Source organism: Rhizopus microsporus (genome assembly GCF_002708625.1).
Source record: "Rhizopus microsporus ATCC 52813 unplaced genomic scaffold scaffold_11, whole genome shotgun sequence".
Classification (NCBI taxonomy): Eukaryota; Fungi; Mucoromycota; class Mucoromycetes; order Mucorales; family Rhizopodaceae; genus Rhizopus; species Rhizopus microsporus.
The window spans coordinates 782,302-797,917 of record NW_019671926.1 but is presented as its reverse complement, the minus strand read 5'-3'; the positions used below and the strand labels follow the sequence as shown (position 1 = coordinate 797,917).

Genomic DNA, 15,616 nt, shown 5'->3' with positions numbered 1-15,616 from the left:
CCTTTTTCTCTTGGTCCTAACTATAATATATGGATGATGTTTATGTAGTCAAAGATGACTGAGATTTTCATTTTTTTACCTTTGACTGTCGTTTGATTTTTCTCATACATTGCTTTAAGAATATTACGGACTTAATCGCACATTTTGTTTAAAAATACGAAAGAAAATTTAAAGAGTAACAACAATTGTAGAGGATGCTGATCGCGTAATGAAGCGCTGGTGTTATCATCTGTTCTTCTCCAGGTGAGAAAAGTGTCACGAAAGCTTTTGTCGCCATACTCAGTGGGAATGATGGCAGCAATCTCTTCTATGATAGGCAAGCTTTGGGTACGTCTATTACCTCCTTCAATTAATCGCATTTTCATATCAGAAGAAATAGCTATATAAGGTGAGACGTTGTTGTTGCCAGCTGAGTTACCGTTACTTTCTCGCGCATTTAATATTATATATGCGTGGCGGTAAATTTGAGCAAAGGGATTGTACTGCGAGAACATGAAGGAAAGCTCTCTTATAGTCTCGGAATCAAGATTGTTATTTCTCTCTGAGTGTCTTTCAGCTGCATATGATGGATCGTATATGTAAAGCTGAGCATATGAAGGGTTGGAATCATCATCACTGGGAAGTAAGGGGCTATGGAGGTGATAAAGTTCACCATGAATTTGAAATGCATGCAGACCACCTCTGCTGTTTTCATTACTGGCTCGTTCCTCGACAAGAGCAATGTTAAATCTTAGCGACGTGAATGCAAAGACAGCGCTGTATTGACGTAGCTTATCCTTGGACTGGCGTCCTATATTATCTGTGCGAGCGAGTAGGTCTTTCAAGTACCCAGCTGGTTGTGCCAGGAGTGGCAGTTGGATTAAACCCTACTTACAGCATGATTCACAAACAGGTTTCTTTGCGAAAAATTCTGTTGTCTTTCATCTATCCAATGCAAAGCGTGGAAGTTTGGACATTCCTTGTCCATTCTTCCCAGCCCCAAAGGGTGAAGGCGGGATAATTGTGAGATGTATGCGGCTGACATGCTGTTAGTATGGTCAGATCTTGGCCTGCCTCTGGATTTACCTTCAGCATCAACGGGCTCGACTGTTCTTCTTGGCCTGCCTCTAGGTCTAGTAGCAACGTCAGCTTCTTCTTGTTGGTCTTCGACACGACGTCTGCGGCGCGATGCTGCTACTCACTCTCTGCATGCTTGTCAGGTACGATGGCGTGAATCTGCTGGCAATGTCGCAGCACAGAAGAAGCATATGGTTGTTCTAGAAGTATTGTTTTCCATTGTTCTAATGAGCGACAATGTTAGCAGACACATTCGAATCAAAAGAAACATACATACCAAATTATTTCAAAGTGTTTATATGATGAGTAAAAAAAGAAAACGCTCAATACGATGAGAAAAAGAAAACGTTTATATTCGAAAAGAAAGGAAGAAAGCTCATGTAAGAATTGCTATTTATCATAATCTAGTCTTAATTAGCTTTACAATATAGTGTATTGGTAAATCATGTGACGTTCCTGATTACCTCAATTGGACTCTTTTTTTATGCAGAAAACTTTAAAGAAACTGAAGTTGAACTTTTTTTCTGTCGTTTTCTAAAAGGTTGTTACAAAAAAAAACATGAGCCATTGTCATCACGAACATTGCGACCACAGCCATGACGATTTGCCTGGATCTGGAGAACAGTTTTTACTATATTCCAAGATTGACTTGGACAATGTACGTTGCTTGAACGAAGCCGAACCTAATAGTGGTCAAAAGGTCATCAGGCCTTGGAACGAACGTATGGATGACACAAAGGTGATATATAGTATTACACTTTTCTTTGACTGGTTACTGATGCTTTTCTTTCCTTCTCTCTTTATTATAGTATTTGGAGAGTGACGCTGATGAACAGTTGATCGTATTTGTTCCGTAAGTGATAAGAAAAGAAAAAAAGGAGAAAAGAAGAGAGGGAAATTAACAAGCATTAGATTTACTGGTATTGTCAAATTACGTTCTATCTGTCTACGTACGGATAATACTGATGCTGCACCATCCAAGGTGAAAGTGTAAGTTGTGTGCTTAGATATATATATAACTTGTATTCTAAGTGTAGCTATAGGTTTATCAATCGCGAGGATGTTGACTTTGATGCGGCAGAGAGCTATATTCCAGTACAAGAGTTTGATCTTGTTCAAGGATCGAATGAAGTGATCGAGTACACGACCAAGGTGACAAAGTTCAGTAGCGTTCGTAACATTACCCTATTCTTCCCCGAAAACTTCGGTGAAGATACAAGTATCGTACGCTATCTTGGATTTAAAGGAGAATGGAGTGAGGTACGTTTAAATGAAAAAAGAGGAGGGGGCTTTCTTTATACTGATCTCGATTGTTGTTTGTAGCTTAAGCGAGATCCGATTATAACAGGTAATGGAAAAAAAAAATAGAGTTGTAAGAAATAGCTACTCATTTTTTATATTCATAGTCTATGAAGCCAGCGCCAATCCAGCGGATCATAAAATACCAGGTGTATCTGATAAAACAGATCATTCAGTACAATAAACGATTATTATTATTTTGTTAAATGTATATATTTATTAAAGAGAATGTCATTGTTTTCTTTCATATATGACGACACGCTAAAAAGTAATTTAAATAAAAGCAGAGACGGCAATACAGGCAATACCGGCAGCAACGAGAGCTGAAGAAGAGGTGAGAGAAACAGCTGAACTAGGAGTCTTACTGGCAGATGCAGGACTGGCACTTAAACTAGGCGCATTGGAAATTGAGGTACTGGAGACTGAAGCAGAGGCACTAGAAGAAAGGATACTAGAAACAACAGATGATGAAGCAGCGGATGCAGATGGAAGTGAAGTGGAGGCGCCAGATACAGCAATGGAGGCAGAGGCAGCAGTAGAGGAGTTAGTGGGAGTAGTAACGTTGTTAGACACCACGTCTGCAGCAACAGCCTAATGGGAAATAATGAGTGTTTATATAATAAGAAATGTACTATTTTACATACACATGGCGCTGTTAAGCAAACACAGAAAGGCTTGCCTGTATCAAGATTATCGCAATTCTATTTTAAATGAGTTAGTTTTATGTTTTGAGTTGAATGAACAAGAGTCTCACATGTTGAACACTGTGATGAAGGCCAGGATTCTACATAAAAAAGTTATACTATGAACATAAAAAGAGAGAGAGAGAAATAGAATTACCATAGCGTAGAAATCAGCTTCAGAAATTTTGTATTGTGCAGCAACAGATACACAGGTATCGTTTGTAGTAACTGATAAGAAACAAGATCAATAAACTGGTTTGTTAGGTTCAATAAAGGTACTTACTTATATGAGTTTGGAGACATCCTTCTGCAGGCTTAGCAAGGACTTGGTGTACAAAAAGGGATGCAATGGCAGCAACTGTAACAAACTTCATGAGAATTAGAGCGTGAAAGAAGAATAAAATAGATGAAATAGGAAAAGAGATCACCTTCATAAACTGCTTTCATTTAGTTGTACTACTCCTCGTGCTTTTAAAAACTTGGTTACCTAAGGGAGTTTTTTTTTATTAGATTCACTAACTGAATCAGGAACGAATCTCTCTCTGTCTCCTTCCTTTCTCTTAATGAACAAATACATGTTGTATTCGAGAATAACTTTTGAATACACTATGCATATATACAAGTTGGTCTAATCTAATCATCTACTACAATGTCCTTTTCAAATCAGAGGTCAAGGTTGTAGGCAGTCAATTGAAGTATAATGCTCACAAAACACCTCCCTTTTTTTTCTCAAATATAGAGCATACTAATTAAATCGCTATAGCTTAAGATGTTGCTGTAAGGGAACTTTAGCATGTTTATGACTGCGTCCTTTGATCTCCTTGATCATAATGAAGACATTGAGCACTCCTAGGGAACATCTTTATAGTCAGAATTAAATGAGAATAAAAATTCCGTTTTTGAATCACAAAATAAATACAATGATTGTGTAACTGCACTGTCGATGTGTAGTTACACACTGCTACATTATCTGCTTGTAATTGTCTTAGGTGCTTCCAAATGGGAACAGCTATTGGTCGATCTTGTACTGCTTGCGATACATTTAAGGATAATTTATTTATTGATTTTTTCCAAATGACTTGCACATCTGATCTTTAGCACAGGTTTTGGTTTCGTTCAAGTTTCAGTTTGATGAAAAAATGAATTTCTTCGTTTTTCTGAAGTTGCTGCGTCCCGGAAGGGATTGATGTCAAAAGCCATCATCCACGATCCTAAAATCATCAACATCATTACAACTACTCTATCAAACGCATAAAATGATTATATAGTAGGGAATCTTGTGTAGGATGATGGCACTCGCTGTCGTGTTTCTACGTTTATATCGAAGAAGATTACACACTTTAACGTAAAATATAATTAATGTATATTTCGTACACAAGCCATTATTATTAAGCCCATAACACTAATTCACAGCAGTCGTAATCTATAAATGCGATTAGTTGACAACATTTATTCTTGCATATAAAGATAGACTTCTTTTTTTCCCATGAGTCTCTCTCTTTCTCTGTTCGTAAACGACTACAAAGAAACACGCTCCATCTTGTTATATTCTTGTGATTCTGAGATAAAACTACTTTATTCATCGACAATATCACATTTGCTTAGATATTGTGCTAGAGTCTGACGGTCAGCAACTTTCCTGCTTGTTATGAATTCCCTTCTGCAGGTTGGGTCTCTAATTGCTTGATTTTATGTAAAGCACATGTCTAAGTGCATATTGATGTCATACCTTTGAATCCGTTCGTCGCTCTTGGTCTATTTTTGACCAGCCATGCCACTGATATTAACGATATAGCATGTCCAAATGATCCAACAGTTCAATATCTATACACCTTGGCGTTACAAAAGCATCAAAGTTGGTTTGGAGATCAGCACATTGCTGATATTTTAGCGCAAGTACTGGAGACCCGATATCACAAACATACCAAAATATTGGAACTTATTAACAACAATTCATCATCCGAAGTAGTGGTCAAAGCCATTAAGAGCTTGCAGAATCAAAACCAGGCAATAAAAAGTAAGTACAGTGAAATGAATGCCGACTCCTCTTGTACCCCTTCTATTAGCTCAACAACAACAAATATCGAAAATATCGAATTTACGTCAGAAACAGCCACATCACATGAGCGAGGCATGATGTTTGTTGAAAACTACAAGCAAACTAGATGCAAAAAGAATTTAAGCGTATGGATTGGCCAGCGTGCTACATAAAAGACGCTGAACTTAATCTTCACTTTTTGAATACAATTCTACTGAACCAAACACATTCTTATTTTTATAGATTACATACTAACTATTTTTATTTCATGCACTTATTGAATTGATTTTGAAGAACATCCAAGCTTTTACATTGAAATAGATTAAGTAAATGTACTCTTTTTTATGGTATTGATGATTACTTATTTAAAGATATATATTGAGCACCCTCTGTTAGCTATTTAAAGGGCTCTTATGGATAGTTCTGCTTAAGAGCTTACTGAACAATGCTGTTTCGATGATAATGGTTCCTCTATTTATAACTGCATAATATGGTACGCCTCGTACATGCATAAAAGTGACGCACGATAATCCCATTTTGGGTAAAACATCTTTCAACTCCTAAAAATGCTCTGTGACAATCTCTTTTTATTATTATTGGTCTTTGTATTGTCCAAAAACTTTACTACTGTCAGATTCATAAGCACAGGCTGAAGAATCTACATGCGTTTCATTAATGAGTGTCCTTAAAAAGGCCTGTTCATATTTCGAGTTTTCGAACACAGTTGTCAAACTCTCTGATGGACATCTCAAAAAGTTGGGTGCAAAGACCATGGCAAGATTGTTGACATTCATTAAAGTGTGTTTGATGATCTCTGGGTCGGTAAATTCCTAATATATCTTGTTATTTCCCGCGCTTTTTTTTCTTTCGTTTTCGTAAACCTTACCTGCAGGAAATTAATGATATATAGAGCAATGCGTCTGTTGGTATCTGGTAGTCGATTAATAATATTAATAGCCATTTCTGGATCTTCTGCGTATTTGATGCAATCATAATAGTTTTCGGAGGTAATGATCGGTTCGACCAAGTCTCGTAGCCAGTACTTTAAAAGTGAAGCTGGCACGTTTGGATCTGTGATACCTGTGGCATCATAATTGCCATTCTCAATACGTACTCGCTACAGCTACAGTATTAGACGAGGGCTGAGTAATGCAAAATATGGTTCTTACCAAATCTGTCACTGCATCTGCATCACCGGGTACACGGAATATACCTTCGGATAACTGTCCGTTGGTTTCCCTTACTGCATTGGTCAAGAAGGGAACAATCATTGGTATCTTGAGGTCAGGGCTGGTATTTGCCTGTAAGTCCATAATAAATTGCAGTGATTCACCAAACACAGACGGTTTAAAGGGAGCTTCCTTTAACAGAAAAGGAAATGTAAAAGTAAGAATAGGCGAGAAATGAAGGAGAGGGAAAGAAAGGGGGGTTACCTTTGCCCGGGCAATTTCGGCGCTTGTCAACACTTTTCCTTTGGCTCCTCGTTTACATATCCTCTTCAGTTTGTTAGATACATGTTGACTCATAGTGGCTACTTGAGGGTCCTGTGAATGATGATGATGCTGTACAAAATCTGTCAGGTACGCCTCTAGATTTTTTGATGGAGGAAAAGTAACGCTGATGATACATAGCAACCCCCATCCTCGGTGAATACTTTCTCTATACTACTTGTTAAATGAACTGCTATTCCCAAAATATAAATGTCATAGTTACGGATTAGGATTTTCATGTAACTGCTTGCAGATCTGAACATAAATCTCATCTCGCATCTGTCCCTTTGTAATACCGCAAGTCAAAATGGTCTGTATGTCTTCTACCTCATTTGAATGTTTTGACCTTGATCTGTCTCCCATGATGGTCTGTACCAGCTTGAAGCATCTAAGAGCATCTTTGTATAACTCTTTGTTCATCATGATGAGTGGTTGACGTAGTGAGTCCTATTATATTCTATTTGTATGAATACATTGTACGTTGATAGTCTTGGTTCAGTAAAAAAAAAAAAAGGTAACTTTTTACTTTTGTCCATTTGAGCATCTCATTCATCGGCACTTTTCTTCTAAATAAACCCTTCTTGTGTGTAGCAAAATACTTTTTAGCGAATCCATCTATGGCAAACTTGTTGATTTCTTGTTGTAATCCTGCGGGCAATGTTGGCCTATTAAATATGCGTCATGAATACCTCAAAGTTTGCATTCCTCTTTTCTTTTCTTTTTTTTTTTTTAAATACTTTTTTAGAGTGGCCGCGGGAGTGACAGGCGGGGAGCAGTGAGGTTGATTAAGTGGATGCATAGCGATAGCGGCCTCTACACAAACATGCATTATGATCGTTTGTTTATAATTATATGTGTGACATATTAATTATTATGCATCGTACCTGGGTTATTTGTAGGTGAACTGATGGCAATAGAATATCGACTCGTAGGTGATCCGGCTCTAATAGCCAAATTTTTAAACGGATGATTTGCTGCTTTCTTTGTTAATGATGGTAAATGTGGCCCTTTAGAAAACATTGGCTCCTATAGCAAAAGGGGAAGTTACAAAAAGAGTAAAAGATTTAGGGAGACAAGAAGGAGTATACCTTTGTGGAGCAAATACTTTGTTTTCTTCCATTGTTTGGTACTTGTTCAATAATATCTTTTGCCATACTATCGGATGTCGACCTCTGGTGCTGCCTTCTTGTTGTTGCTGTCGTTGTTGTTGTTACTGCTGTCACCGTATCTGTTTCCATGGTGATCTCGGATAGATCAAGCGACCGGCTGTTTCTTTTCATTGTATTAGTATTATTGTTATGGTGAGTACTGATTGAAGGCTTTTTAACCAATAAAGACATTTGCTTTGAGAACTCTTCTGAAGGCTATCCAAGTCGTAAATAGGAAAAAAAAAAAAGAAAAAAAAAAGGAACTTACACGGATTTTGACAAGTGAAATTATATTTGTATCTGTGGGCCGCATCCAATTAGAGACGTTTGCACGTGTATGATAATAATATGGTAAATTGTGCTTTTCGTCCCATAACTCCCACCAATCGCCGTCTGGATTTTTCGGTAGACTACTCCATGCATTAATGGGTGAAAAACTTTTATGATTTACTTTACATGCTCGATTCATTCAAGGGTTTTGACCAACTACATTCACCTGTTACCTTGTCAAACAGATGAATATTACCTCCCTTTTTTCAGTTATAGTAACTTACATGATTGGCATAAAATGAACAAGGGAAATTAGGATTCGATACTTCAACCCACTCGTATTCGATAGACATCTTTATATAGGACCAAAAAATAAAGAAAGGGAAAAAAGAGAAAAAGAAAAAGGCTTGATGTCTTTAAATAGTAAAACACGTGCACATGAAAGGGAGCAAGCAAACAAAAAAGAAAAACCAGTTTTGGCTCCCCTACTTTTTTTTTTTTCGGTTGTATTTTTTCTCTCACTCACTCTCTTTTTCGCAATGGTCAACGAAGAATTAGAATTAGGCCAGCAATTGGAAAGATTAAAATTAGCCTCAAAAGAGGATCCACCATCTAATTACAACAGTGATACAGATGAGCCACTTCCTCGTAAACGAAATCATGACGATAAATTAACTAAAGAAGTCAACCTGGATCATGATTACTCCTCTTCACCTGCAAAAGTGTCTCGACAAGATTTCGATACTATTTGTGTTCTTGGTCGAGGAGCGTAAAGTATAGAAGAGCATTTGCTTGATTAAACTTAACACATAATTTCATTAGTTTTGGCAAAGTGTATTTGGTCAAGCATCAAAAAAGTAGAGAACTCTATGCCATGAAAGTACTCAAGAAGGCTTCACTTATCGTTCATGGCAAACAAGCTGTTCAAGCAAAGACAGAAAGACAGATCTTGGAGGACGTTCGACATCCATTCATTGTTAAGCTATGCTTTGCCTTTCAGACACCAACTGAACTTCACATGATTTTAGATTATGCTGTAGGTGGTGAATTATTTCGTCATTTGGTTCATGGTAAATATATCATCATATATATATATATATATATATATATATACTTTATCTAATACTTTGACCAGAGGGCATGTTTTCTGAAAGCACTGCGGTCTTTTATGCAGCAGAACTTGTATTAGCTTTGGATCATTTGCACTCACTTGGTATAGTCTACAGAGATTTGAAGCCTGAGAATTGCTTGTTAGATCAAGAAGGCCATGTCGTTTTGACAGATTTCGGTTTATCAAAGGTGGCTGTGGATGGTAAAACAAATACGATTTGTGGAACGGCAGAGTATATGGCACCTGAAATCTTGATGGGTTTAGAGTATGATGATACTGTCGATTGGTGGAGCTTTGGCATACTCATCTTTGATATGATCACAGGCTCAGTAAGGTCTTTTGTGTGTAATACTAAATCGGTATCACTGATGTCATATTAGCCTCCATTTAGCTCAACTAACCGTAAAAAGACGGTCGATTCGATTTTATCTAAAAAGATCACGTTTCCTTATTACATGACAGCAGAAGCAAAGGACATTTTATCAAAGGTAAGATCATAATATGCATATACACATGGTGCTTGACAAAGAATATCATTTAGCTTTTGCGTAAAAATCCGAATGCAAGATTAGGCGCAAAGCCAAAGAAAGCAGATGCTATCCGTCGTCATCGATTCTTTAGACACATTGATTGGAAAGCTTTATTAAATAGACAAATAACACCACCCATTGTACCTATTATTGTAAGTGACTACAGTTCTATGATTGCTTTATAACATTTCTAATCTTTTATATGTGTATAATAGACTAATCCTGAAGCAGCTGAGGTAAAAACCCCCCAAATAATAATTAAAGGCTAATCTAATATTTCCCTTTAGAACTTTGATCCTACATTTACCTCGGAAGCACTCACTGCTTCATCTCCTCTGCAGGATGATTTACAAAAAGTAGACAGTCATTTTCTGAACTTTAGTTTTGTAAATAGTCATGTACATATATGAATACATATGATTTTTCTTTATTTAAAACAGGGCAGTTTATATTTGCCCATTGTATTTACACGACATTCGAGTCTTTTGAAGTGTGTTGATGAACAGTGCCGCTAATTAGAGCGTTGATCTTTTTCGTGGAAGTGTATGTCAACAAACAAAATATAAATAAAGAGCCAATCTTGTAAACACAAGGGTCACTAAACCAAACCCTAGAGACACAAAATAACCGGCCCCCTGCATGCTAATGATATATAAAGCCAAGACGATATTTTTCTTTTATTTCATATATTATTATAACGTGCCTGAAGATGAAATTTTGTTTGAAAGTCAGCATAAGCTGCCTATTTATTACCTCTTTATACGCTTTTTCTTTAAATTCTTCTTACACCAAAATGCATTTTACAGGCGAACTTTTTACTTATCACCTTGATGACTCATCTTCCATATGGAAAAGTCTAGTTGCTTTCGAATCAGGTCCACGTGATTCTGGCAAAACCGTTGTTTTCATTGGCGGCCTTGGTGATGGTTTCAATAACGTTCCGTTCTTGTTTCCTCTTCATCAAACACTGGCTTCCATCGACTGGTCACTCACCCAGGTTCAACTCTCATCTACCTTTAATGGATATGGTACGACTAATTTACGAGCAGATGCTAAAGAACTTGATCAACTTATTGATGTTTTGAAACAACGCGGTAAAAAATCGATCGTTCTTTTGGGTCATTCGACAGGTAAATATACAAGCTGAAACAGTAAGAGATAATACCCATCCCTCATCATAGGTAGCCAAGATTGTTATACACATAATAAGTACGGCGAGCGCAGTCAAGACGTCCTTGGATACATCTTACAAGCTCCCGTGTCAGATCGCGAATATTTTTCCAAAAATTTGCCAAACTTTCAGCAAAGCCTCGAATTGGCCACATCTATGAAAAAGGAAGGAAAAGGAGATGAATTGTTACCCAGAGCCACATTTTGGGCGCCCATTACTGCTGATAGATTTTACTCGTTGAGTACAAAAGGGTAAGGGCAATTTATCCTTTAGCTTTTCTCTAATATCTCTCTCGTTATAGTGGAGATGATGATGTTTTTTCGACCGACCTAACAGATCAAGAGATACTTAGGCTCTATGACAATGTCACTCGTCCTATCTGCTGGGCTTATTCTGAAAAGGATGAGTTTTATGCCTCCAGTCTGAATCAGAACGAGGTCATGCAAAGATTTCAGAAACTTTGTCCTGCCATCAAAATGACCGCGTCTATACCAAACGGAAGCCATGCAATTATCGATCCTGCTGCTCAAATAGAGTTTTGCAAGGTTGTCAAGGATTTTATTATTAGTTTAGAATAAAGATAATTTATTATTACTATTTTGTTTATAGCAATAGTGCTCTATCTTTTAAACATCTTGCGCCTACTTCTTCCCATTCTTTAGTTCCAATCCACATTTCTTTAGCTGAATCCAATTTGCTCATAACCGTAGCACCCTTCCAGACAATCACTTCTGGGTCTAGTTCACGTGGTGCAGGCAGAACCTCCACACGCTCTATAAATGACTGCTGAGCAATTACGGTAGAAAGGATTCTAAAGGAAACACATAAAAATAAGTTTACGTTTGAAAAAGACTCCTTTAAACATTACCTGTCTTCCAAGACTTTGCTAAAGTTAACAATCTTGCCACCACCACCAACAAGAATAATACTTGAAAAATAACGCTTTAACTTTTCTTCTGATCCATTAGAAGCGGCATAAATTGATTCAGCAATAGCAGTGTCAATAGGATAAGGATCCATTAGATTCTTGACAATACTACTCACCTATCAAGTAAGTCAGTAAAATTATACTTTATGCCATATTAATCATTACATTTGAATCTTCCGTAACATCATCTGTCACATTCTTGCTTGCCCATTCTACAGTCTTCTTCGTCTTTGGCTGCAGTATGTCCGTATAGACTAAGCAAAGGGGTGCCAAGAATACTTCCTCATATACTTTGCACTGATACTTAGTTGTTTGCTGAAAGGGAGTGCGAACGAAGAAATCATAAACTTGAATGCTCACCTCCGCCTCGTTCATCGTGCACCATTTCTCCTTCAGCTCTTCAGCTAGTCTCCAGTCAAACGGTAAGGCAAGGTTGATGTCTGTATAGGGAAACTTATTGACTCTTAAAAAGGAAGCAAACGTCTTTGTCACATCATCCCCACCCATCGCTATTGACATGCGTGAATCCACTTGACAGACGCCATCTTCCACACAAGCAATATTTGTACGTTGTGCTCCAATATCAACAACCACAGCTGTTGATAAGCCTGCTCCATAAGTCGCGCATGCTGATTCTTGCTGAACAATAACTGCCTTGAATTTCATGTGTGTCAATAGCATGGTGACAAGCTCACAAAGATAGCTGCGATTGAATAAGTCAGGAACAACCAAGACGATATTATAGTTCTATTCTAATCGTTAGTCCTTTCTATCTCTTTTTTTTCTTTTTTCTAACCTTAAAGTCGGATTTTTCAATCTCTAGCTCACTTTGGATAACATTGGCCCAAATGGCTTCAAGATCGCCTAGAACAGCATTCAAGGAACTATAATCTGCCTCATTCAGAGAACCATGTCTCCAGGGATAAAATATACGATATTCAGAATCCTCAGAAACTGGGAAATGAATTGCCTAAGAATATATTCAATTAGTAATATTTCCTCACTTTTTCATCATTGTTTACCTTTTCTCCTATAAAATATTCAGGTCTATTGCTATTTTCTACATCTGTCCATTCTACTTTATAAGGATCATTATGGTCCAAAATTGTTTCTCGTGGTGCATTCGTATTGAAACCCACAACCTGCCCTTCTGCGTTAGGAACGGCTCGTCGTTTAGCATTCTTCATGCGCCACTTGAGCTCGCTCTTTATCTCGTTCAAAGCTTCTTCTTGTTTTTCTGTCAATTCTGTATCCTGTTCTGTGTCGACAGGAAGATTTGTATTCATTCGTCGAGCAATGACATGTGGTACAGTGATTGGAAATGCCTCAGAAGCTAAGCCGATGCGTAAGTTGCGCGATCCAGGATGAATTATGATGATGTCTCTCCATTCTTCAGTTGCCTAGGTATAAGAGTAAGTTAGAATCAAGTTTAATCATAATGCTTAGAAGCTTACATTGGGGACAATGTCTTCTGCACCTGCCTTGTTTCCTGGTATAAAACTTGCATCTGTTTTCGCAAAGCTGCTTGTGATATTACGTGTTGGAAGAATGTTGTAGCCCTTGACTGGGAAATTTGTGTACTTGAAGCGAGGTTGCTTATGTTTCTTACGTGGTTCTTCTTTAGTGGCAGTAGTAGTAATAGTAATAGTAGTAGCAGTAGGTAGTGGTTGGTCTTCGGGCCCTGGGGATTTTGACTGTAGAGACGTTGTTGTTTGCTTCGGTGGGGTTGTTGATTGTTTAGGTGTTTGTGGCCTTGATTTCTTTGGCGATAGATGGCTATCTTGGTCTAGTGAAGGAGACAATGATCGTTTTTTACCCTTTCTGTTTCCTTTGCGTGATTCTGTTGGACTCTTGGGTTTTGTATCTGTTACTGGTTTAGGCGTAAAAGAAGCTACTGCTTCTTCCATCCAAGCATATTTCTTCTGTGACAGATTCTTTAGATAATTATTTGTATGAGAGATGCTATTGCTTTGTTCAGCCATGAATAAAAAAAAAGTAACAGAAAAGAAGAAAGGTAGAATTCACAGTCAGTCTATGTCTTTTTTATTTTTTTTAGGCCTACATTTCCTTTGAAGTCGCCGTAAGGTGGGTTTTATGTAAACAACTTTCCTTCTCTTTCTTTTTTTTTTTTTGCCAATCAATGGAAGTCAACTATATTGCAATATATGACGATAGCCCTAGTGCTAAATATGTATATGTATCTGACAGTGTACAAGAAGTACTTGGTTATTCACCTAATGAAATGGTTGGAACTGAAGGTTACATACTGACACATCCCGACGAAAGAGAAGCATTGAGAATAATTCATACGTTTAATTGTACAAATCAACGAGTCTCTTGTATTGTCACCAATCGAATACTACATAAGGATGGATATTATGTTACCTTAGATACTGTGGTCAATTACTGTTATAATGTAATTGTCTGTACATGTTTTGTCTCTAATAGCGCACGGAAGCGGAAAATGAGAACTATTTCAGCAGATGCGAACTATGTTATTCAGCCTGATGGTAGCATACAAACAGAAGCCAAGATTCCATCCAACATCAGCTGGACAAACTTTATTCAAGAGCCTCGATTTTGTTTAATTTTGAATAGATACTCAGAGCAAGCCTATATTGTATTTGCTACTAGCCAGTGTGAAGATATGGTCTGTTTGAATCAGATAGAAAGCATTGGGACATCCCTTTATGATTACGTCGCTCGAGAGGATTATGAGCTTGTGAAGGAGCAGATTGAAGTAACGAAAAGTGAAGATATAATTGCCAAAGTGAAATTTAGATGGTTGATACCAAAACAAGAACCTCAGACTCTTGAAGCTGTGATCAGTAGTACTTATGATGGGCTAGTGATGGTTCTACGATTTACGAATACGTATCTATACCCTGTTTAAATGTGAAATCATACTTAGAAACTTGTCTTTTTGTTTTTCCATGAAAATAAATCTCTTTAAACACACGCATTTAGCATTTTGAGAATAGAAAGTAAATAATGATAGAAGACATACTTAAGGTATTAGGTGTATTATGTCCCTTATAGGTTAAGGATGCTACTGTCAGAGGTATCGTCTAATTCCTTGCTGGTTGATTACCTCTAGTAGATCATCATGTTTAATAAGATATATATATGACAAATAAACCCCCAGGACTAATCATGCATCACTGGTATTGCTCCACAGGGAACATGGCAATTTAACAGGTAGTCTTGAACAATTTAGAATTCCTTATTCATATGTAAGAAGAGGTATTACTTGGTATGTTGCTTGTTTCTACTACCTTTCTACAGATTATCCATAACCTTGTTAAACGACTGGCTACGATTATCATGTTAGTAATAAAGTTAGAGATCTTGTTATTAAGGGTGTACAATGCATAATGCAATATCGCCAATGTCAATCAATATGTTATTTGCAAATATTCTGGAAACTGAGTCATGAGATATATATACAAACATTTCTGTCACAGTGAACTGTCCTTGATTCCTAAAAGCAGTCTGATGAGTTTGCTGGTATAAAACTACAGTGCATACTATTAAATATAGGCAAGCAGTAACCAGTGTATGACATAATAGACAATACCGGCTTGTCTGAACTAGCCGTTTCGAATTCCTACTTGAGCCGTCCGATGCCCCTTCTCCTTTCTCTGACATTTTGGAAAGATTACGGCAAATTCAGGTACTAGTATCCTATCGGATGGCTCCACATATCTCATCATTACACTATCTTAGAATATAATGCTCAGCACTATACGCAGCACATTTGAGAATTTGAAAGACGGTATACTAAGAGAAGTACGAAAAGGATTGGTTCTGCTTAGTTTCTAGCGGAGACACCGGCCAAGGTAAGTGGTCGCATAGTCATTAATGCTGACATTCCAAAACCATTTTTTCTTGC

The 15,616-nt window shown here is 37.4% G+C and overlaps 8 protein-coding genes across 8 annotated transcripts; 4 read left to right on the top strand and 4 right to left on the bottom strand.

The window, feature by feature from the left end:
* Positions 1-131: 131 nt before the first annotated feature.
* On the bottom strand, positions 132-866 carry RHIMIDRAFT_298138 (uncharacterized protein; the record flags this gene model as incomplete). The annotated part of the gene is made up of 1 exon (XM_023614295.1): positions 132-866. A coding segment is annotated over one exon (735 nt), but the record flags the coding sequence as incomplete, so codon positions are not given.
* Positions 867-1,615: 749 nt separating this feature from the next.
* RHIMIDRAFT_285346 (DUF1000-domain-containing protein) lies at positions 1,616-2,539 on the top strand (the record flags this gene model as incomplete). The annotated part of the gene is made up of 6 exons (XM_023613270.1): positions 1,616-1,795; positions 1,866-1,909; positions 1,969-2,046; positions 2,100-2,316; positions 2,380-2,404; positions 2,463-2,539. The coding sequence occupies 6 exons, from the start codon at positions 1,616-1,618 to the stop codon at positions 2,537-2,539; spliced, it is 621 nt and encodes a 206-aa protein (XP_023465194.1).
* Positions 2,540-2,628: 89 nt separating this feature from the next.
* RHIMIDRAFT_298126 (uncharacterized protein) lies at positions 2,629-3,615 on the bottom strand (the record flags this gene model as incomplete). Its single annotated transcript, XM_023614294.1, has 6 exons — positions 2,629-2,946; positions 3,000-3,056; positions 3,110-3,139; positions 3,196-3,266; positions 3,322-3,475; positions 3,559-3,615. The coding sequence occupies 6 exons, from the start codon at positions 3,613-3,615 to the stop codon at positions 2,629-2,631; spliced, it is 687 nt and encodes a 228-aa protein (XP_023465193.1).
* A 1,760-nt stretch (positions 3,616-5,375) lies between these two features.
* RHIMIDRAFT_216805 (uncharacterized protein) lies at positions 5,376-8,375 on the bottom strand. Its single transcript, XM_023607313.1, has 12 exons — positions 8,269-8,375; positions 8,171-8,217; positions 7,983-8,124; positions 7,655-7,930; positions 7,451-7,592; positions 7,304-7,379; positions 7,093-7,231; positions 6,790-7,013; positions 6,510-6,735; positions 6,246-6,437; positions 5,963-6,193; positions 5,376-5,906 (listed from the first exon to the last, which is right to left on the bottom strand). The coding sequence occupies exons 1-12, from the start codon at positions 8,335-8,337 to the stop codon at positions 5,670-5,672; spliced, it is 2,001 nt and encodes a 666-aa protein (XP_023465192.1). The 5' UTR covers positions 8,338-8,375; the 3' UTR covers positions 5,376-5,669.
* Positions 8,376-8,491: 116 nt separating this feature from the next.
* RHIMIDRAFT_257796 (kinase-like protein) lies at positions 8,492-10,342 on the top strand. Its single transcript, XM_023611307.1, has 7 exons — positions 8,492-8,753; positions 8,807-9,054; positions 9,120-9,424; positions 9,476-9,583; positions 9,637-9,777; positions 9,841-9,861; positions 9,913-10,342. Exons 1-7 carry the CDS (start codon positions 8,524-8,526, stop codon positions 10,033-10,035), a joined length of 1,176 nt encoding a protein of 391 aa, XP_023465191.1. The 5' UTR covers positions 8,492-8,523; the 3' UTR covers positions 10,036-10,342.
* On the top strand, positions 10,337-11,607 carry RHIMIDRAFT_24923 (DUF1749-domain-containing protein). Its single transcript, XM_023610596.1, has 3 exons — positions 10,337-10,755; positions 10,807-11,047; positions 11,098-11,607. Exons 1-3 carry the CDS (start codon positions 10,419-10,421, stop codon positions 11,372-11,374), a joined length of 855 nt encoding a protein of 284 aa, XP_023465190.1. The 5' UTR covers positions 10,337-10,418; the 3' UTR covers positions 11,375-11,607.
* RHIMIDRAFT_238914 (actin-like ATPase domain-containing protein) lies at positions 11,400-13,706 on the bottom strand (the record flags this gene model as incomplete). The annotated part of the gene is made up of 6 exons (XM_023609061.1): positions 11,400-11,607; positions 11,665-11,840; positions 11,890-12,471; positions 12,521-12,694; positions 12,747-13,124; positions 13,179-13,706. 6 exons carry the CDS (start codon positions 13,704-13,706, stop codon positions 11,400-11,402), a joined length of 2,046 nt encoding a protein of 681 aa, XP_023465189.1.
* Positions 13,707-13,779: 73 nt separating this feature from the next.
* Positions 13,780-15,036, top strand: RHIMIDRAFT_257790 (uncharacterized protein). The gene has a single exon (XM_023611306.1). The coding sequence runs from the start codon at positions 13,865-13,867 to the stop codon at positions 14,615-14,617; it is 753 nt and encodes a 250-aa protein (XP_023465188.1). The 5' UTR covers positions 13,780-13,864; the 3' UTR covers positions 14,618-15,036.
* The last annotated feature ends 580 nt before the right edge of the window (positions 15,037-15,616 follow it).

Coding starts and splice junctions, on each gene's coding strand:
- RHIMIDRAFT_24923 (XM_023610596.1), top strand. CDS start 10,419: ATGCATTTTACAGGCGAACTTTTTACTTATCACCTTGATGACTCATCT. Junction 10,756..10,806: donor TCTTTTGGGTCATTCGACAG/GTAAATATACAA, acceptor CCCTCATCATAG/GTAGCCAAGATTGTTATACA. Junction 11,048..11,097: donor TACTCGTTGAGTACAAAAGG/GTAAGGGCAATT, acceptor CTCTCGTTATAG/TGGAGATGATGATGTTTTTT.
- RHIMIDRAFT_257796 (XM_023611307.1), top strand. CDS start 8,524: ATGGTCAACGAAGAATTAGAATTAGGCCAGCAATTGGAAAGATTAAAA. Junction 8,754..8,806: donor TGTGTTCTTGGTCGAGGAGC/GTAAAGTATAGA, acceptor TAATTTCATTAG/TTTTGGCAAAGTGTATTTGG. Junction 9,055..9,119: donor ATTTCGTCATTTGGTTCATG/GTAAATATATCA, acceptor TACTTTGACCAG/AGGGCATGTTTTCTGAAAGC.
- RHIMIDRAFT_216805 (XM_023607313.1), bottom strand. CDS start 8,337: ATGTCTATCGAATACGAGTGGGTTGAAGTATCGAATCCTAATTTCCCT. Junction 8,218..8,268: donor GTTCATTTTATGCCAATCAT/GTAAGTTACTAT, acceptor CTGTTTGACAAG/GTAACAGGTGAATGTAGTTG. Junction 6,194..6,245: donor CAGATGCAGTGACAGATTTG/GTAAGAACCATA, acceptor CTGTAGCTGTAG/CGAGTACGTATTGAGAATGG.
- RHIMIDRAFT_257790 (XM_023611306.1), top strand. CDS start 13,865: ATGGAAGTCAACTATATTGCAATATATGACGATAGCCCTAGTGCTAAA.